We start from the raw sequence: 22,641 nt of genomic DNA on the forward strand, positions 1-22,641 counted from the left end.
CTAAGCTGGGGGACTGCTTTTTTAACTTTTAACTTCTGTGTAGAAATTGAGGAGATAGCTCTATTTTAGTTTGCTGATATTTGATATGACATGAAATGGATCAGGAACTGGAGATGTGATCTGGGCACGTCCCTTCAGATCTCCACGGGCCTCAGCAGCCTGCCTCATTCATTCACATTTCCTGCTTAGACACCTCAGGGTATTTGATAGTGTAGGATCACATGTCTGCTTCTGAATTTTATTCCTCACCTCTGAATTTGAAGCGCATGTTTGGCCTAAGCCTCTTGTGCAGGGATTTCTCTGTGACACTCGCTGCTTGCTCGTATAGCAGCTTGTTTTCTTCTTGTTTGCTGACATGTTTTGGGCACAGTCGTAGGGACTGCATCATGATTGCTCTAAGTCAGTGATGCTGCCTCATTCCCTTTTGTCAGCGTGTGACTTAAAGGTCCATGGGTAAGTCTGTTTTGGCCTTTGAAGTGTAAGGAAGAGGGGCTTCTGGGAAAGGTTTTCCTTTCTAAAGAGAATCAGGCTTAGGACAGAAAGTTACCTTTTTCCATCCTTCCTTTTCCTCTTGCTTCGGATGTGGTCATGTAAGGGTTCAGTGTTTGGAGCTCTGGCAGCCATTTTGTAACTATGAGAATGCATGAGAATCGTATACTGTTTGAGTTTCTGATCAACCCTCGAGTCCTCTATCTCCACATTTCTTACTCAAAGACCTAATGCATGTTTGAGTTATAGAAGACACTTCTAGTTGAGTCTTATCTTGTTTGCGACCAGAAGCATCTGATAATTTAACATGTATAGACCTCTTTTTTTTCTGATAAACAGGAACATGTTTAACTGAGGACTTGCTGAGACCTGCTCATTAATTTTTTTTTCCAAAATAATTTATATCAGGAGCTCATGTTAATAAATAATTTTTGGCACTGTTGAAGGGTCTTATCATGAAATTATCATTCATAATCAGAGACTTTATGTTACATCTGTTTTGCATTCTTCCTTGTGGGGCCAAACATTTTAAATCATTTAGATAATTTGTTGCATAATGAGAGATTGCAACTTTTGTTTAAAGTAGCTGGGAGCCAATTATTAGCCTTAAATCAAGCAAAAAGGATGGTGGGGTGTTATTTTGTTTACTTTTCCATTTTAGACTAAAGCAAATAAACAACAGATTGAGTCCCTTCCTTTATAGTTCTTATTCACTCTTTCTGGAAGCCAGTAACAAGTCATCTACTTGTGTGTACAAACCATAATTCAAGGGAGAGAAAAGAGGAAATTCTTTTTTTTTCTTTTACTTGGATTCCTTTTTAACCTCCTCCTCCTCCTCCCCCCTTCATCGTAGTAGAAGAACTCTGATTACCCTGTTGTGGGCTATTGTCTTGTGCACATTGATATGGTCAGTTTTGGTGTTTCTAAACCATTCTGTAGCTGGAGGGATTGGGAAATCACTGATACCCACATCAGTGACTGCAGGGTGTCATGGTTCCAGGTGGCAGGTTCTTTGAACCACTGATGATTGACCAGTATCCTGGAAAGAATGAATTTCACGTAAGCCAATGAAGAACCAAGTTAGCGTTTGTTATACACAGTGGAGTCCTGCTAGGTTACAAAGGGAAACATTGACATAATTTCTTTCAAGCTAGTGTGTGCTAGCACAGTGCTGAATAAATCTGAAAAAGCCTTGTAGAGCTTGTTGAACCAGACCATGTTTTATTTTTATTTATTTATTTTTTTTGAACCAGGCCATATTTTAAATAAATTGATAGAAACAGAAATATATCTTAGGCAAAGTTGGGAATGACAGATACATGAGGAAGCTGAGGCGGAGGCAGATCGTCTGCCTCTGAAGGTGCTGCCACGAGGCAAGGAGCAGGAGATGCTACGATCTGAGGTTGGGTGGCGGAGCCTCTGTCAGCCGGGTCAGGGGACGCTCAGATGACGCTGTGAGCATTGTCTGACAAAGTGAGTATTTAAAGATGGGTGGTCAAGGTTGGGGAGCTGCCAGGAAATGACGAGGCATCTGGGGACTAGCAATTTGGGGTAGTATTACCGTTCCTGACATTGTTTCTTAAGTGGGGTAAGAGAAGGCTGGTGCTGCGGGGAGGGGCGGCGGGCAGGAGATGGTTGTCGGGGGTGTGGGCACGGCTGTGGTCACCATGCTGGGGCAGGATGCTACTGGGCACGTGTTTTCTCCTCCGTCCTCTGCTCGCCTGTTGGTGTCTGCCTTGGGGAGGTAGGAGGTAGGAGTACAGCCCTCCCCCTGCCCCTGGACACACGTGTACACGCACACACGTGCACACGCACACACGTGCACACGCACACACATGTGCACACACGTGTACACACACGTGCACACACACAGGAGGCATGGCCTAGAGGGGAAGGTGAATGCAGAGTAGACAGTGCAGAGTCTGTTTGGCAAAAAGCTTTATATTCGTTACTTTTCACGTTAATTTGAAAGCACTTTTAGTCTTAAGAGAGAAAACAACTTGTGGCCATGTTTTGTGTATGGGAGTCCCTGTTTGTGAAAAATTCTAGTCTATTCATATTTACTCAAGTGGCCTATCTTTGTCTTGTGGATTTTTTTTATTCCCTCATGAGCAGTTTAAGTAAAAGAAAAACTGGTGATTTATGACTGGCCTGAGGGAGGAGGGGGATCAAACTCGTTTTTTTGTTGTTGTTTCCAACTCTCTTAAAAAATCTCCCACAAAAATAAACATAGTGTGCCCTCACCTTTCCACCCTCCCCCTCCAGCTGTGGCACTATTGTCAGGACTCTCTTGTTCAGCTGCTACATTAATTTGAGGAAACTCAGAAATGCCTGTACTTACAGTTTTGGGGTAAAATGGCAGATAATAGAGCTTGCCTAGGACTGGAAGAGAAGACTGATTTAATTAGTGCTGTATGTAGGACAGTTTTCAGAGAAGTTGAAAGGAAGGAAGCAGGAAGATGTTGTAATTCGGGGTTTAGTGGTTGGGATGCAGTCCAGGACTCTGCCTGTGGGCTGGGCAGCGAAGCGCAGTTCTGAGAAATCTGGGGGAAAGAGTTCGTTGCACTCCCCTGCTGACCAGTCCATTCGCTGCTCACAGCGGCTCTGCTGGGAACCTGCTGCCATCCCTGGGCCCTTTTGCTGAGAAACTGTAGTGCAGGGGCCCAGCCTAGGTGTTTTCAACATGCCGCCTTGTGTTCCAGGGCTGTGATGCTCGGTCAGGCAGCCTGTGTCCTGCCTGTATCCAGGGGGTCGGGGTCCGCCCTCCTTCCACCACCAGAAAGCACTCCTGGTGCCACCCTTCCCCATCACATGTCCGTGCATCCTCAGAAGAACCTTCCCCACTGTCTTCTTCCCCTTCCACCTGCTGCAGGGAAGGGATCAGACTACTTAACATGATGTGTTGGCTCTTGGATGGTATTGAATGCAGAGGAGAGGGAGAGAAGCTGTACTGTGGGATTCTTCCTTACTTAGGCATGAAATATAGAAGCCTGGGGAGCTCGGCCCGCTTTTGGTTTGAAATATGCGGGTTATGGTGAAGGTGGAGGAACTGAGGGGGTGGGAGCAGTAATGAGCAATATCTATTGAAATGTTTTGAGTAATAAGTCTCTGTAACTGATGAGTTGGAGGGTCAGGACTTAGAGATGCAGCTAACAGAAGCCATCTGTATGCACATGGTAATTGAATCCAGGCAGAGGGGTAAGTTTCCTGAATGAGTCTGTAAAGAAAGAATGTCATAGGACCCAGAAGTGAACCTTATGGTTCTGAGAGGACTACAAGATGTCAGAAACAGGTGATTAGACTAAAATGGGCCAAGCAGAGTCTAAAATGTCATACTCATTTGATCACATCTGTGTAAAAATGTATGCATAAGGAGAAAAACTAGGAGACTCTGCAAAAAACCAAAAGCAATTATATTAAGATCATGCATTTCGGTTGTTTTTTTTCTCTCCAAATTTTCTTCAGTATTTCATTTGTATGTATGTGTTAGTCATTTGTGTCTGACTCTTTGTGACCCCATGGACTGTAGCCTGCCAGGCTCCTCTGTTCATGAAATTCTCCAGGCAAGAATACTGGAGTGGGTAACCATTCCCTCTTCTAGGGGATCTTTCTGACCCAGGGATTGAACCCAGGTCTCCCATGTTGTGAAGGTAGCACCTGTCTTCACTGTTGCCACGTTGTTAGGATATGTGACCCCCTCTCACAGTGTGTAGGCTGTGATCAGTCACAGGAGCCTGACTGTATGCTGGGGGAGGAATAGATTGAGTGAGCAGAGGCGATGGAAGGCTGGAGGATGGTTTATTTTATATGGAAAATGTGGGGCACATGTTTCTCTGCAGCAGCCTTCTGGTTTTGCTGTCTCCCACTCCACCCCCTGACTCTCACCCACATCAGCCCTGCACAGTCTACTAGGCCAGTTCTCTGTGAAATATGGCTGATAAATGCACAGCCTCTGTTTGGAGTGCAGTATCCTTCCTAACCTCTGTTTCAGAATGCTACATGATATCATGTGCTAGGCTTCCTGTCCATCTTTGACAAAATGGATGATTCATGTCCTCAGACACATCTGCCTTCTTGCTTCCACACTTTTGATCTCACCAGGTGGCTTGGCTACAGTGCTTTTACTTCTGTCACCCAAATTTCATTTGTCTTTGAGAGGTCAGTAAATTACAGCCTGCAGGCCAGATCTGGCCTCGTGCTGGTTCTTGTAAATAAAGTTTTATTGGGAAATATCCACACTCACTTGTTTATGCATCATCTGTGACTGTTTCTGCACTATTTGTGCAGGGGTGAGTAGTTGCAGCAGAAACCCTATAGCCTGAAAAGCATAAAATGATTCATTCCAGCTCTTGAAGGAAAAAGTTTGCTTTTCCTCGGCAGCTTCACAGTGTACTTTCTATACGTCAAAATAATAGAATTCCTGGTCCTTTCCCAGAAATGAAGGCAGAGGACTAGAAAGAGATGGAAATCATAGTATTCTTGCCTGGAGAATACCAGGAACAGAGGATCCTGGCAGGCTACAGTCTATGGGGTCACAGAGAGTTGGACGTGACTCAGCAACTAACACATGCATGCACAGGCATCCCAGGAATGAGGACAGAGGGCTAGAAAGAAGTGGAAATCATAAAGTGTTAATAGTAAGTTTCAGTCATTTTGTAGGTAATGTCCCATTTTCAAACACAGTTGAAACTCTGATCTTTGGTAAAGCATTCAGTCTTAAACTAAGCCCTAAGGAGTTATAAGTGAAAAGATAAATATTTTATACCAGTTATGGTGTGACAATAGGGAATGCATTGTCCTTTAGGAAATGGGGATGAGAATGTGAAAAATTATTGAAAGTTGCTATAAGTATCAGTGGGCTGAGGTCCATAGTAGCCCATTATTCTTTTTCCATCCTTGATGGAAAATTGATGGAGGAAAATTTAATAGTGATGCATGTTGGGTTATGTTAGTTGGGACAATACCTTGGGAGTGTAAGCTTCCAATGGATCAGTTACTCCTGTTACATTGTTCATCCATGTAAGTTCTCTAGTGGAGAAACCAGATGGTAGGGATGAAAATGCAGTCTGCAGCTACAGACAGTAAAGCCATTTGGATAATTCATTGATAAATAGTTATAAGGGATTGAAAAGACTGGAAGTTTAGGAAAAGCCTGGTAATACTGGGAAGGAAAAAATGGGCAGACCAAATGATCACTGCATTTCTGAATGAACCTGATAATAAGGAAATAATTCTACCCGGAAGAAATTTTGGCAGTAAAATCCTTTATATGCTGCTAATGTAAACTTTTAAGAAGTCATTCATCTTAACTTTATCTGTTAAATGTCCATGTGGAGCTAGATTAATTCTTTTTGGAAAGGAAGCCTAGGTAGGTGAATTATTAGAACCTGTGAAATATGTGTATTTGAGACAGAATTTATTTTTTATATTTCCTTTTGCACATCCTGTCATATAAATAATCTTGCTAAATGGCGCTCTTACAGAATGAGATTTGCCCTGCCTGAAGTCTAGGAATGTGGTCATCACACACCTGAGATGTATTACCCAGGGGTCCTGTTCATGGTTAGGCACCTGTTCTTCATTAAGGACATCGAAGGCTGCGTGTCCCAGCGCAGAGCTAATGCACCTTGGTCTTTAACACTCACTGAAGTGTTCGTCCTGGAGTAGACCTGGAGCCACCAGTAGAACAGTGGGTTCAGTTTTCCTGCCAGGAACTTTTAGATGTGGTGCTTTTCTGTTTGCTTTTTAAAGAATGAATTGTCTTAAGGAACTTAGATTTATTAAGTGACTGCAGTGTGCATCTCACCGTGCTGGGTACTGTATATTATCTTCATAACAGTAACTTTAGTATCACCCCACTAGGAAGATATCAGAAGTGAAATTAAGACCTTAAAGACCACAGTCCATGGTTAAAAACTAGTAGACTTGTGATTTGAAACTAAATATCCTGTTCCAAAACAATGCTTCTTCTGTGTGTATCTTTACTCCTAAAAATTTTCAAATATATGCTACTTATATTTGTAAGTAGATACATTAGGCTTCCTTGGTGGCTCAGATGGTAAGAATCTGAAGTAACGCTTTAAAGCAACACTTTACTTTAAAGTAAACACTTTTTTTTTAACACTTTGATTAGACAAGTGTTCAGGGCTGGTGGCTGGGAAGACCCAGAGGGATGGGGTGGAAAGGGAGTGGGGAGGGGGGATCAGGATGGGGAACACATGTAAATCCATGGTTGATTCATGTCAATGTATGGCAAAAACCACTACAATATTGTAAAGTAATTAGCCTCCAACTAATAAAAATAAATGAAAAAAAAATAATAAAGAAAAAACTGAAAAAAAAGTAAACACTTTAACACTTTAAAGTAACACTTTGCTTTACTTTTGTAACAGTATGAATGAGTCCCCATTTACCTCCAGGCCAAATTCACTTCTACCAACTCTTACTAATCTTGTTTCACTTGTGCTGCTGCCTACCCCACTGTATTCCTGCATGTTATTCTGAAGCACATCTCGGACCTCATGTCATTTCCATCTAAATATTTCAGAAAGTATTTAAGAGTTAGGACTTTAAAAATATAGCCATGATATCACTATTGCACCTAAATAATAATAGTTTATTAATACTATCAAATAGACTTCCCCAGCGGCTCAGCAGTAAAGAATCTGCCTGCAATGCAGGAGGTGCAGGAGACTCAGGTTTGATCCCTGGGTCGGTTAGATCTCCTGGAGGAGGGCATGGCAACCCGCTCCAGTATTCTTGCCTGGAAAATCCCATGGACAGAGGAGCCTGGTGGGCTAAAGCCTGTGGGGTCACACAGAGTCGGACACAACTGGGTGAATGAGCACACACACAATACTATCAAATATCTAGTCAGTGATCATATTTCTGATAATTTCATAGTAGTCACATTTCTTGTTTTTATAGTTTGAATTAGGATCTAAGTAAAATTCACACATTGTAATCAGTTCATATGTTTCCCATCATAATTTTTTACTTGGTTTTTTTAACCTTTTGTTTTGAAATAATTTTTAAAATCTACAGAAAAATTATAATAGTACCAAGAGCTCCTATATATTGTACCCAGATCCCATAATTGACATTATGTTTATTTGCCTTTTCATTCTCACTTTCTTTGAAAGTTGCAGACACAATGCCCCATTACTCCTTAGTTATTTCCACATGTATTTCCTGAAAGTAAGGACAGTCTCCTGCCTAACCTCTGTGCTCATCAAACACAGAAAAATACACTGATATGAGACAGTGTAATCTGTGTCCTGCCCTCACATCACGCCATCGTTCTGGTTAGTTCTTTATCAGAGAACCGACAATGACAGCGGAAATCTTCTCTTTGCCACCTTTCATTCCGCTTCAGGATACCAGTCGTGTCTTTAGTCTGCCTCATTAAGAGCAGTCACTTACTCTGTCGTGTCTTTCACAGACTCGGCATCTCTGAAGAGTACCTGCTCTTTACTTTCTCGACTGTCTCTCAGTTTTGGTTTATCTGCTGTTTCCTCATGATTAGGTTCTGGTTACACCTTTTCTCAGGAATCCCATAGGAAGCAAGGCCGAATCATTGGCACATCGTATTTTGTGGCTCACAATTTTGATTTGTCCTCTTACAGATGAGTTCAACTTTTTAAAAGTTAACTTTTTGCATTAAAGGTCATCTTTACCAGGTTTTTCCCACTGTAAAGTTAACAAGTTATTTTGTACATACTAACAAGTATTTTGGGGGAGAGATTTTGAGACTCAGTGAATATCCCATTGTTATCAAATTTTTATCTGTTAGTTTTAGCATGCTGCAAATACGGTGATTTTTCTGATTCTGTCATTCTGGTTACTTTTATTAGTTGACTTTCTATACTGTGAGTTAGAGTTTCCACTTCTTCACTGGTTTTTCATTTATTTTATTCTGTCTGGGCTCATAGGCTGCTCTCTTACTCAGTGGTTTTCAAACCATTAGTTATGATTTACTTTGCTGTTTAGCTTGTCCTTCGTTGGCTTCTGGGGCTGTGTCCCTTGACATGTCCTGCTTGCTGTATCCTTTGACGTGTCCTCATCCTCTCTGAGCACTTCCTTCTTTATGGTACAAAAGACGATCCGTCTCATGTTATACTTTCCATGCCTGCCCCAGAATTGGTTGTTTCTGCCGAGGAACCCTGGTTTATTTAAATAGGGGGTAGTATTTAGGTTACAAAACTTGGGCTTTAGTTTTTGCTCTTTGCCACTGGGTAGTCACTGCTTGTAGGACCTTTCAGTGGTCAGAATCATGTGTACTCACACAAATTCATATCTATCCCTGAATACGTCTATCCATACAGCTGAAAACCATGAGGCAGGTCATCCTGATATTTTCAACCCTAATCCAATACCATGTGGTCTTTCCTAGCCTTTCTTCTTTTGGGTATTTCTGCCTTTCCGCTCCTGCAGTCAGAGTCCTGGCGTCCATTATCATCAATGAATTTACTTACTCGCTGTCCTTCCATGTGTATATGCAGTCTCCCGGTCAGACGAGCCGGCTCCTCAGCCCTGGCCCCTCGACCCCACTCAGGCAGGCATCTCCTTGGCCCGGGTGCTGCAGGCTTGTGCTGGCCCAGACTGCTCTTGGTCTCTTTCCTCCCTGTGGTCCAAGCCACAGCTACTTGCCCCCAGCCTCCCCATCAGTGCAGTAATGTATCTGCCCAGGAGTAGGATTCCTGAGTGCTTAGTAAGTGTCTCTGTTATTCTTCAAGGCTGTTTACAGAGAATGGGTAAAGGGAAGGGGAGAGAGGGGAGAGAACTAAATCTACTGATGAGATCGAGGCCAGAATCAGAGTTCAGGTTAAATGGAACAGTGATAGTGCGTGCGTTCAGGAGACATTCTTTGTTGTTTTTTGGAAAGACTGGAGTATGATAATTAGGAAGTAAGATTCATTCTTGGTCTTGGACAAGGGGAGTTCAATATAATGGCAATGGGATGTTTTGAAATCTTTTGATATCTATAATTTGGAGTGTTTTCAGAAGGACAGAAAAACTGTGATATCACCTCTCCTCCTGTTTCCTTAAAGCAGGATAATTTTAGATAAGTAGGTAAGTAGAGTCGTCCAGTTGTGTCTGACTCTTTGCGATCCCATGGACAGTAGCCTACCATGCCCCTCTGTCCATGGGATTCTCCAGGCAAGAGTACTGGAGTGGATTGCCATTTCCTTCTCCAGGGGATCTTCCCGACCCAGGGATCAAACCCGGGTCTCCAGCATTGCAGGCAGATGCTTTACCATCTGAGCCACCAGGGAAGCCCATTAACTTTAGATACTCACATATTTGTATCAAGACTTCTTTTTTGTACCTTATGTCCTGCTATTTCTTTGGTGTAAACCCACCTTGTTCATTTATAAAAGGTAACTTGAGAACTTTATAGCATAGTGATGATGCTCTCAATCTTGGAATGTCACAGAATGTGTCCCCAAAAATCTCCTGGTCAAGTAGGTGCCATCGTTTTCTTTCTGTGCCTTTTGTTGCTGTGATAGAAGAGGGTTAGAATTGAGAATAGACTGGGGATATTCTACAATTCAGCTTAAAATTGTTAGGGAAGGGGAAGATGTTCTTCTCTGAGTCTAGATTAGGTTGACATTGCATGATGATTTATCAGATACTATAAGGGCAGCAAACACAGAGCTCCTCTTACTGGGTTGTTACTGTGTTCTGTAAAATTACTCTATGACCCCAAGGAGCCATGCCTTCTGAGAAAGGTCTCCTGATAGCAAGAGCCCCATGTAGGAGTGAAGCCAGGGTTGTAAGCAGAAGATACGTAGTTAACCACTTTAATTTATTCAGCACTTTTCAACATTTAAGTAATAGCAATGGTCCTTGTAAGGGATATTGTTGTTGCATGGCTCAGATGATAAAGAATCTACCTGTATTCCGGAAGACCTGGGTTCGGTCCCTGGGTTGGGAAGATCCCCTGGAGGAGGGCATAGCAACCCACTCCTGGGGGTGGAGAATCCCATGGACAGAGGAGCCTGGCGGGCTACAGTTCACAGGGTCATGAAGAGTCAGACATGACTGAGTGACTTAGCACACAAACTATAATCCAAAATCTAGACCTGGCATCACAAAACAACTGGATAGCGTTCCAATCAATTAGAGTAATCGGTATAAATGAGCTTATTTAGATTGTAAGTAAATTTTCTAACCCCCTACATTTCTCTGTCTTTCTTTAATAAAGGACTATCTTAGATCTGATGACGGGATTGACCTGATGGGTTATTAAGGCATAGACCGAGAATTTATATGCATTGCAGACTGTTGAATTGAGATGGGTTCGAGCCAGACAGTCTTGATTTTCATCCTCAGATTGCCCGTGAATGCAGGAAGTAATTGTTATAAGTCCATTACTATTATGTGACACAGCCTCAGGCTTGTAAGATTTGTGAAGTAATAATTACTGTATCAGCTTGCCTTGAAGTAAGTGGTCAGAGCAGTACCTGCTTTCCCCCAGTTTCTGATTCTGTGCATGCAGGTTTGCTTAATCCTGAGCATCAGGCTTCAAGAAGAATTGCTTATCTTTTGGAAGGCAGCATTAGAAATGTGCTGTTCTTAACGCTGAAATTCTCTTTCAGATGCTGTCTTTGCCTTTCAACTACGCAACCCAGTGCACAATGGCCACGCTCTATTGATGCAGGACACCCACAGGCAGCTTCTGGAGAGGGGCTACCGGCGCCCCGTCCTGCTCCTTCACCCCCTTGGTGGCTGGACAAAGGATGACGATGTCCCTCTGATGTGGCGGATGAAGCAGCACGCTGCAGTGCTGGAGGAAGGAGTCCTGAATCCTGAGACCACGGTGGTGGCCATCTTCCCGTCTCCCATGATGTATGCTGGACCGACTGAGGTAGATAGCTTTTAAGATTTGCTCTGCAGCAGTGTTGAAACCACTCTTACTAATGCAGCAGGTAGCCAGAGCAGGCTTATCTTAGGATGTTTCCCCTGATCACAGATCTGTTCTGAGCATGAGGCTGGAGTACTCACCTGCCCTGTTGGGGATGCGCTCTAGAGGTGGCCCCCAGGAGGCAGTCTTGTTAGGACTAGGAAGGCAGGGAGGGGTTCTCTTGCTCTTATTGTGGTTTGTGGTCCCAGTTGTGAAGGAGGGAAAATTTCCTGCAGACGAAGGGCTGGGTAGCCTTGAGCCTGTGTGACACAGGCTCTTGTCTGGCCCTCGCTACACAGGTCTGACAGCATGCATCTTATTCCTTTGACAAAGTTCTAAGTCACTCTTCCCAGGGGATAGAATCAGTCTGATTTTTGCTTCTGGTATTTGAGTGGGAAGGAAAGGATGGTATCTTTAAAGAAAACATTCTTCATCTGTTCTCTATTGAAGGACTAATAGAGTCAGGAAATAAAATTGCTTCTTGATTTTGGGTGGAGTAGAGTTCTAGAGTTCTACTTAGCAGTCAAAAGGAAAGTTTTGAGATCTTTTTATAACCATATATAAGGGAGAAGACTTAGGTTTTTGCTTCAAGGTAGAGATGGGTTTCAAAAAAAATATTTGAATAAATGGATAAATCAGTGAATGTCCTGAAAAACAGTGTGTGAAAAATTCCTAGCCAGCTTCTTGTTGAGAGTTTAAGATAAAGAATGGAATGCACATTATTTTTGCACTCTTTTTTGTTCCCACCTTGAAGGGAGATGAATTTACTTACTAGATATATTTGGGAGGCAAACCCTTTTAGAAGGAAAAGAACAATTTAGTTGTAGATACTCTGTGATAGTTTCCTTAAAAAAATGTTTTTTAAAGGAAATAAAAGATGTTTGGCTGTTCCTTGGGATCAAGCCTAAAAATTTTTTATTGGAGCTTAGGTGTGGGGTTGTATATTCTTTATCTAAGATATACTGACAGAAAATTACAGTAACAGCAGGCTAAAAGTTTACAGGGTATTTGATTCTTCTCTTGGATCAGCCTGAATAATATATTAGAAGACATGAGGTAGAATTCCTCATAATCTTCTCTCTTTGTTGGTATGAAATATTCATAAGAATTGGGTGCTGAAAGCCATTTTATTTTCCCAGAGACCACCGTGTCTTAAGTTCTTACATCTTTTTTTCTCTATTTGTTAATATTTTATTTATGTTTTTTGCATCCATATTTTTTAAGATATTATTTATTTTTATAGTTTATTTTCAACTGGAGGATAATTGCCTTACAATACTGTGTTGGTTTCTGCTATACATCAACATGTATCAGTCGCGGTACATGCACTTCCCCCCCCTCCTGAGTTATTTTGGAAATGAAGTCACAGTTTTGTCCCAGTAGTTTCTCAACTTCTTTTTTGGTGCTCTCTTCATCACCATCATTTTAAGGGAATCATTTGGAATGAAGTTCTTCAGAATTAACCAGGTGAGCGGCTTTCAATGTGGGAATGATGCAGATGAATTTAGGGGTCAGGGCTGAGTTTATCAGTAACTTCATTCAAGAGCCAGTGAGGAAGATGAAAGAATTTATCTTGGCCTATGAGGACATATTTTGTCCCATTTGTGTTTCTGATTCCTGTCTGAAAGGGAAGGTATGACATTTTATTACCTAAATAAACTAAAAACTGCTTTCGAGAAGGCGGCAGCGAGGGGATAGACAAATAATAAAAACAGAAGAGAGACCACCACACAAGGTCAAACATGCTGTCGTGTCTGCATTTAAGGGGTTTTTAAGGCCTGTCATTTCAGAGCCAGGTGTGTCTCTTGAGGAAAATTCAGAGATCAAGGGCCTAAAGGTGCCCTTGGGTGCCTGCATTTTGGCTTTCCTCAGAGTCTTCCTTCTTCCAAGGCAAAGCTGACGAGCTGCGCTGGCTGCTGCAAGCCCTCCCCCAGCCTCCGGTTTGACTCCTGTTGTTACACCCAAGAGCATGGTCTGGTTAAAACAGTGTAGGTTCTTGGACCATCCTTGGCCTGGTTTGCCACCTAATCTTAGGTTCGACTTCTCTGAGCTATGATTTTAGTGCACAGAAAAGGGTCATTTAAGGCACGCACGGGGAGGTGGGACTAAATACTCTTTAAGGTTCTGTCTCATTCTCCTTATTTTCTTACTTATTTGCTTTTAACTTCATATCGAACTATAATATACATCGGAGAAAGTATACATTTCCCAGGTATACAATTAAATGAATTTTTCCCATTTGAATGGTTGTGTGACCAGCACCCAGACAGGTGAAGAGACTGTTACCAGCACCCTTGCCGATCTGCATCCTGCCCTCTCCTATCCACCCCGTCCTCCCTGCAGTAGTCATCACCGTCCTCGCTTCTCACAGCGTAGATGCGATGAGCTGGTTGGAAACTCTGGGAAGCAGACCGAGATGAGCATTCTGGAGGGGTGTGAGGGACAGCTCTTGGAAGCAGCACTTGTGGAAGAAGGAGAAAGGCAGCGAGCAGAGTTGGGCTGGAGGAGAAGCTGAGCTGCAGTTCGGTCTTAGTGGAAGCCTGAGCTGATCCTGTGTGGGCTTCTGGAAAGGCCCTTCAAAGATGCTTTCAGTTGCACAAAAAATAGTCACTTAAACCTCTGTGTTGACCGCTGTGTTAAACCGCTGGGTTGGCTGCCCAGGGAGGGGGCCTGCCTTTGACCGCTGCTGCTGCTTTCTGCGGGGGCAGTTTCTAAAGAGGGCTGACGGCCTGCTGGCTATGTGCTGGCAGCACTCCTCAAAGTGGGGAGGCAACCCTGCTTCCCCTGGGGAACCTGGGCATTGCATCTTGGCACCGAGTCCAGCCTTTCCTCTTGCTTTTGTAGCTGAGATCATACTGTGCATACTCTGGCATTTGGCTGCTTTTCCCTTTGCGTACATTGGTGAGACTCGCCTTCCTGTGGTGTGTAGTTTGTTGTACTTGGTCACTCTGTACCGTGGAGTATCCTAGCCTGTGACTGCACCCAGTACTGCTGATGGGCGTCCCAGTTTCCAGTTGTTTGCTATGAAGAATAGCACTGGCATGAAGATTTTAGTGCATGACTTTTCATGGGCATTTCTGTTGGTTGAATACCTAGAATTCCAGATATTCTAGGGGTGAGCCTTTGTTCAGCTGTAGTAGATGTTGCCAACCAATTTTCTAATGTGGTTGTACCATTTTATTGATACATTCTCATCCACAGTGTATTTCTTCAGCTAAACTTGGTTACTTTTTTCATTTGAGCCCTTTTGGTCCTCTGGCTCTATGTAACCAAGTGTCCTGTATATACTTTTATTATTTCTTAACCAACCTCTAAAATGTTTTCATCGAACCAGTTTCACTGAAGAGGAAATGGAGAAGTAAATGGATTGTATGTATATACCATGATTGAGAATATAAGAATAGCCTATTTTTATTGAGCTCTTCCGGCAGACAAATGTTCCAAGTGCTTTACATGTATCAGCTAACTTCATCCTTAGAACGACACTAAGAGCAGGTAGATTATTATTATTCTCAGTTCAGAGATGAGGAAACTGAGGTGGAGGGGTTAACATTACTTGTTCCAGATCATTCCAGAGCCATGGGCTCTAACTGCCACAGAATGTTTTTCTTTTATCTTACCAGGTAAAATTAAAATACGTGGCCACAGATTTTTAGAAAACAGACTGGAAATAAATTCTTAAAATATCCTGTAGGAGTTCCAAAACAGTGAATTAGGATGGCCTTGGCTGACATTTATTAGAGGTAGAATCTTTAGTACAGAGCCTTTCAAACTTATCTTTCATTTGTCACAAACCAGAATTGTGTGTTGTGATCATCTTTGTTTAATCTGTGCATGCATGCTCATTCGCTTCAATTGTGTCTGACTCTTTGACCCATGGGCTGGAGCTGTCCAGGCTCCTCTGTCCGTGGGATTCTCTAGGCAAGAATACTGGAGTGGGTTGCCATGCCCCCCTCCAGGGGATCTTCCTGACTCAGGGCGCAAACCCACCTCTCTTTTGTCTCCTGCCTTGACAGGCGGGTTCTTTACCACTAGTGCTACTTGCGAAGCCCTTGTTTAATCTATATTCTTAACTCTTTTTTTTTTTTTGGACACACCGCGTAACATGCTGGATCTTAGCTCCCAACCAGTGATCAAACCTGTGCCCCTTGCATTGGAAGTGTGGAGCCTAACCACTGGGCCGCCAGGAAATTCCCTTACTCTGTGTTCTTCTGATAACCTGCCTCATTGTTGTTCAGTCGCTGAGTTGTGTCAGACTCGTCTCAGCTCCATGCACTGCAGCCGTCCAGGTTTCCCTGTCCTTCACTGTCACCTGGAGTTTAATCAAACTCATGTCCATTGGGTCGGTGGTGCCATCCAGTCATCTCGTCCTGCCTCATGGTCGTCGTCACATCTGCCTATTTTTTTTAACTGTTGTTGTGAGAAGTAAATAGAATAAATATAAATCAGTAACACATTGCCTAGCTTGTGACAATACATGGTAATTAATATCAACTGCCTTAAAAAATAGTAACAAACTGTTGCTGCAAGTTCTTAACATCCCTGGGATTCTGTCCCTGCATCAGGGGAGCTGCATACATCTCAAGGCTGCTCATCCATCTGTGTCAAGTTGTAGAGTTTTGATTATGGCAGAGAGCCTGGGATGACCAACTTCCTAGCAGACTCCACGTCAGAGCATGGATCCTCTGATTTGGAATATCGTTTGCTGTTTGATAGTATAATATAAAGCTCAAATAAAGAATATGAAGGCAAATGAAAATAACCATTTCTTGAATGTCTATATATGTGTCTATCATATAAACAGATTCTTTGTGCATGTTGTATAACCTCATCCCCACAACAGCTCAGTGAGATAGCTGTTACTTCCATTTTACAGCTGAGGTTACTGAAGCTCAGAGAGACCAAGTAATGTAACTGTGGTCTGTACAAGAAAACTGAAGCTGGACAGTAATTAAAGCAGTAAAAACAGATTTTTACTCAGGAACTATTGCAACATGGGGAAAAGAGAACTAATGGGCTCAGTTGAATACATCATGGTCAAGTGGGGATTTATAGCCAAGGAGCAGAGTGGTGGTCAGTGGCTGGAAAATTACTAGGAGGAAACATCAGAAACAACGGGCGTGGGATGGTTCTGGTTAAATTGACCTAACGGGCTCCTTGCTAAAGGCAGGACAGCCTGTTTACATATCACTTGGAGGTGGTAGGGATGAAGAATTTGATCATGTATGGAGGATGGAGGGACGGCAGTGTGACTTAGCAAGATTTTTGCCACAATTGGTAGTGCAAGTCCTACAAGATGGATTCTGAAGGTCGGGGCATAGAGAACTTGGAGGAACCTGATGAAAGTTAGGTCAAGGAGCGAATCTTGGTCATATCTTACAACCAGCAAGACTCGCAACTGGACCTGAAGCTTGAGCTTTTCTGACTCCAAAGCCTGTGTCTTCTTTTCATTAGGCTCCTTGCTGCCTGGATCCCTGTGAGGGGCCGTGGCAGTTGGTAGGAGGGCAAAGAGGTTAAAGATGTCCTGTGCCTACACAGAGCTCCCAGGTTTCCTAAAGGGAACAAAGGCATATTAGAGCAGTTTCTGCCTGTAAATCTCTGGAGTGTCAGTTTCATGCTAAGAGCTGTGGCTCTTGTCAGAGAGCCCCTCATCTGGTACCCAAGCAATTTTTAACTTCTGAACTTTTACAGAATGAACTTAAGAAATTCTGATAAACACCTCCATATTTTAAACTATTAAATATTTTAATGTTTATGACCTGGCAGGATTTAAACCGTTATATTGAGTGGCTTTTGAAAACTATCCATTTCTTTTTCTCAAGTGCCTCACTTGTGTGCTTGACTTATTTGGCTTATTCACAGCCTCAAATGAAGAATTTTTTTATAGTTAAAAAAAAACACAACACTCATTTTTGTAGCTTTTCCAGTGACATCAGGACAAAGTCTGCCAGTGATGCTCATTTGCCAACTAATAATAATAAAATAAAAACAATGACTCTTCCTTTAATCATTTTCTGTAGGTCATTTAGAAGGCATTGGTACCAGATTTGTTTCTCCAGCACAAATGCTTCTCAGAATGATGAGCAGCTGTTAGCCTATTTGGTTATCAACAGGATGTCCCTGATTTTCCAGTCTGTAGAAGAGTTGATTGCTTGATTCCTAAATTCCATTTTAGGAGTTGGGTAGGTGGGGGCAGGGCAGCATGTGGTGGGAGAGCTTCTTCTCTAATGTTAAAAAGTTGTCCCATCTTACTAAATGCTGTAATCCATTTATATAAAGGACAAATAATGCTTTTTAAGACGTGTTACATTAACGTGCTGAAAGTAAGATATATCTTGAAATGTAGATGTGTGTAGTAAGTTTTCTCCCGGTCTTTAAGGCATTTGAATGAAAGTTACCGGTTGAATTCCGGAGAAAATGCATCATCATAAGCTGCCATGAAAGTTATCGGTGCAGTTAGTAAATGTCTCGTTAGTAGCAACTGATTGTATTTAATTGAGCAAATGCTCTTAATCAGGGACAGTAGGAACATACTGCCACATGATGCAGTATGTTTGTTTAATTAGTCCATGCTTTACACTGATATCTGGAGCAGTAAATAGGATGTCTATTAGGGTTTAAACCCTGTTCCTCCCCATAAACACTTGCAAGCCTTTAACAACTAAAGGGACAGCTCTTAGGATCTGAGCCTAATTTTAGGAGCCATAAACCCCCAAGTTTTATTTATAACCTTTGACTGTCTTTGAGCTCTGATCATTTTGTCTTCTGGTCATTTATCTTATTAATGTTTCTGGAATAGTGCAACACAAATTCACAATCTCTTATCTGAAGTACTTGGGGTCATGTATTACTTAATCCTGCTTATGGGCCTGGGGCATAAAACACATTAGTATTTCTTAACAAAGTGAACGTTTTTTTCACATTAATTGGGATCAGCAAAGGCTACAGATAAACTTTGTCAGTTTTGATCAGGTTTTGCTAATGTTAGTTTAAAAAAATGGTTTTTGGATTTCAGATGGTTACCATGAGATTACTTAATGACATCCATTTGGTAGTATGTATGTGTATTACATCATCATGTTGAATACTTTAAACTTACATAATGTTGTATGTCAATTACATCTTGTTAAAGCTGGAAAACAATGAGCTTCAGATTTTTGGGTAGGCACTTGTGGATCTTTATCACAAAAACATTTAGAGTCTGTTGATTTATTTTAAAAATAATTTTGGGCTTCCCTGGTGGCACAATGGTAAGGAATCCACCTGCCAATGCAGGAGTCACGGGTTCCATCCCTGGAGAAGGAAATGGCAACCCACTCCAGTATTCTTGCCTGGAAAATCCCATGGACAGGGGAGCCTGGCAGGCTACAGCCCATGAGATCTCTGAGTCAGGCACGACTGACTGACTGAGCAGCAGCATCTGTTTTATATGTTTTTAGCTTATATGTATCTTGAAAAGTGAAATCACTAATTTAATTCGGAGACATTAGATTTTATAGGTGTGTTAGATGCTTTTCACAGGGAAGGAGGAATATACCCTGTTTTCCTCCTTACTTTTCCTTAGACTTCCAGCTCAGAATCTGTTTTTGTCTGTTTCTTACTCTGGCAACATGAAGATCAAATATTGTCTTTTAGTGTGGCCTTTCACTTTCCCCTGCAGTTGTAATCTATGCTGTTTCTTCCCTAAATGTAGTAGTAGCTTGTATTTTCTTTCCTGCTCTGAGTCCTATCTTGGAGGGCATGACACAGTTTAAGTAGCTGCATGTGAATAGGTATGCATGGACTTTGGCATTGGAGAGACCCAATTTCAAATACTCCTCTTAGTTGTTCATTTTGCAACTTTGAATGTGTATTGAAAGTTTTCTTATTTGTAAAACAGAAACATTGACTATCTTATTGATTTACTCTAAACATTAAATGAAATATTCATAAAACACGTTGTTTTCATATTAGGAAGAACTTAATAACTAGTGCCTGTTTTTTTCTTCACTCTCCCCTGTGAAGGAACTCATGAAATGTTTTCCAGTGACATACCATCATGTTGCCTTCCTGTGGTTCCTTAAAATAATAATCAGTGAGGGGGTGGAGAGACAGAAAAGAGTCAAAGACTTTTGGCGTTTACCAAAAACAAATTTTGGGGTCCCTGGGCTTGGGAGGACAAAGGGGGAGGAGGACTGTGGATTTGCTCTCTCTCCCATGACCCTTTTCACACCTGCCAGTAGCCTGGGCTCAACCAGGGCAAAGTAATTTACAAAAATAGTTTGTTGCTGATGGTTCTGAACAAATCCTTCTCTTACATTTGAGTTATGTTATTTTGAACCCTGAGAGAACTGAGATTTATCCTTGAAGATAAAGGAAATGTTTGGGCAAGTTTGTATTTTGTATATCAGGCCTCATTTCTTGATGTTCAGAATGAAGGGTTTGGATTCCACAATCTAAACATTCCTTTTCAACTCTTAAAATTGTGTGATAGGAGTAATTATAAGGTGTGTCTAATTCTCTTCTACAAGTTGGAGAATGGAATGTGTAAGTAGATCTCATAATTTTCACATTGCAAATCAGAAATATGACTCTCACGATGACTGAATATTGTTCCATGTCTGTGCAGAGCTGATGGGAATTGGTAGAAGTGCTTAGAATGTGTAGTTGTGCAGAGACTGGAAATGATGAGTACCCAGGATCTACATGATGGGAGGGATAAACCTTGTCTTTCATTTGCCTCTCTAGGCTTTCCCAGTCAACATGAAGAGTTTAAAATGGTTCTTGCCATTGGGAAATCAAGAGGCAGACCATTAAGATCTGGGAATATCAAGAAAATAGGTTAATACTAAAGTGTTGTGATAATGCATAACCAAGATGTGGAGGTATTTTAACGTGACATTCAAGAGATGAATGAAAATACGGATGTTTTTACCCGACAAAAATAGTTAATTGGTTTGACTTTAAAGAATTTTTGCAGCATTAAGACAAGTACATTTTTGACAATTTGGAAAAAAGAAAATTTGCATTACAAAACCAGCTTCTGTGTCTGAAGTTCTTTCACAAATCAGTTGAATATATGAATTTGGCTTTTTGATGTGGTTACTTTAAGAGACTTCATTACAGTTAAAGAAAATTTTGATGTGAAATGCATGAAGAAATAGGTGATTTAAGTAGGGACTTAAATAACTGTTCTGTTTGTTATCTTCAGTATTTTTAATTAAACAAAATTGAAAATATTATATGCTTAATCTGCCAGATTTCTAGGACAGTGGAATTATTCCACTGTGGGGTAGGAAGAAGATGATATAGTACTAGTGGTGTTATATGTCATGTGGTATAGTCCAGATTTGTAGTTTTATGATGTAATTTTAAATTTGAAGAATAAGTTATTTTTCTCTCAGAAGCCACTGAATATTGTTCACCAAAAGTTTTGGTAGGTTTAAGAGAGGTAGATACAGTATAGTACAGTTCAGTCGCTCAGTCGTGTCCAACTCTTTGCGACCCTATGGACCACAGCACGCCAGGCCTCCCTGTCCGTCACCAACTCCTGGAGTTTACTCAAACTCATTCATTGAGTCGGTGAAGCCATCCAACCATCTCATCCTCTGTCATCCTCTTCTCCTCCTGCCCTCAATCTTTCCCAGCATCAGGGTCTTTTCAAATGAGTCAAATCTTTGCATCAGGTGGCCAAATTATTAGTGTTTCAGCTTCATCATCAGTCCCTCCAATGAATGCCCAGGACTGATCTCCTTTAGGATGGACTGGTTGGATCTCCTTGCAGTCCAAGGGACTCTCAAGAGTCTTCTCCAACACCACAGTTCAAAAGCATCAATTCTTCTGTGCTCAGCTTTCTTTATAGTCCCAACTCTCACATCCATACATGACTACTGGAAAAACCATAGCCTTGACTAGGCAGACCTTTGTTGGCAAAGTAATGTCTCTGCTTTTTAATATGCATTCTAGGTTGATCATAACTTTCCTTCCAAGGAGTAAGCGTCTTTTAATTTCATGGCTGCAATCACCATCTGCAGTGATTTTGGAGCCCCCCAAAATAAAGTCTGTAACTGTTTCCACTGTTTCTGCATCTAATTGCCATGAAGTGATGGGACCAGATGCCATGATCTTAGTTTTCTGAATGTTGAGCTTTAAGCCAACTTTTTCACTCTCCTCTTTCACTTTCATCAAGAGGTTCTTTAGTTCTTCACTTTCTGCCATACAGGTGGTGTCATCTGCATATCTGAGGTTATTGATATTTCTCCCAGCACTCTTGATCTGGCTTGTGCTTCCTCCAGCCCAGTGTTTCTCATGATGTACTCTGCATATAAGTTAAGTAAGCAGGCTGACAATATACAGCCCTGACGTACTCCTTTTCCTATTTGGAACCAGTCTGTTGTTCCATGTCCAGTTCTAACTGTTGCTTCCTGACTTGCATACAGATTTCTCAAGAGGCAGGTCAGGTGGTCTAGTATTCCCATCTCTTTCAGAATTTTCCACAGTTTATTGTGATCCACACAGTCAAAGGCTTTGGCATAGTCAATAAAGCAGAAGTAGATGTTTTGCTGGAACTCTCTTGGTTTCTCAGTGAACCAGCAGATGTTGGCAATTTGATCTCTGGTTCCTCTGGCTTTTCTAAAACCAGCTTGAACATCTGGAAGTCCATGGTTCACATATTGTTGAAGCCTGGCTTGGAGAATTTTGAGCATCACTTTTCTAGCGTGTGAGATGAGTGTAATTGTGCAGTAGTTTGAGCATTCTTTGGCATTGCCTTTCTTTGGGATTAAAATGAAAACTGACTTTTCCAGTCCTGTGACCATTGCTGAGTTTTCCAAATTTGCTGGCATATTGAGCGCAGCACTTTCACAGCATCATCTTTTAGGATTTGTGATAGCTCAACTGGAATTCCATCACCTCCATTAGCTTTGTTCATAGTGATGCTTCCTCAGGATCACTTGACTTCACATTCTAGGATGTCTGGCTCTAGGTAAGTGATCACACCATTCATGATTATCTGCATCATGAAGATCTTTTTTGTCTAGTTCTTCTGTGTATTCCTACCACCTCTTCTTAATATCTTCTGCTTCTGTTAGGTCCATACCATTTCTGTCCTTTATTTTGCCCATCTTTGTATGAAATGTTCCCTTGGTATCTGATTTTCTTGAAGAGATCTCTAGTCTTTCCCATTCTATTGTTTTCCTCTGTTTCTTTGCACTGATCACTGATGAAGGCTTTCTTATCTCTCCTTGTTATTCTTTGGAACTTTGCAT

General features: G+C 41.7%; 1 protein-coding gene across 4 annotated transcripts in view; it reads left to right on the forward strand.

Annotated features, from left to right (window-relative positions):
* Positions 1-22,641, forward strand: part of PAPSS1 (3'-phosphoadenosine 5'-phosphosulfate synthase 1) — a 109,301-nt gene that overhangs the window by 60,610 nt on the left and 26,050 nt on the right. For all 4 annotated transcript variants that reach the window (XM_070452245.1, XM_070452248.1, XM_070452247.1 and 1 more), the window contains one exon: positions 11,091-11,359. In XM_070452245.1, coding sequence (XP_070308346.1) covers positions 11,091-11,359 — 269 coding nt within the window. The remainder of the gene's footprint in view (positions 1-11,090; positions 11,360-22,641) is intronic.

This window comes from Odocoileus virginianus, chromosome 21 (genome assembly GCF_023699985.2).
Source record: "Odocoileus virginianus isolate 20LAN1187 ecotype Illinois chromosome 21, Ovbor_1.2, whole genome shotgun sequence".
Lineage (NCBI taxonomy): Eukaryota > Metazoa > Chordata > Mammalia > Artiodactyla > Cervidae > Odocoileus > Odocoileus virginianus.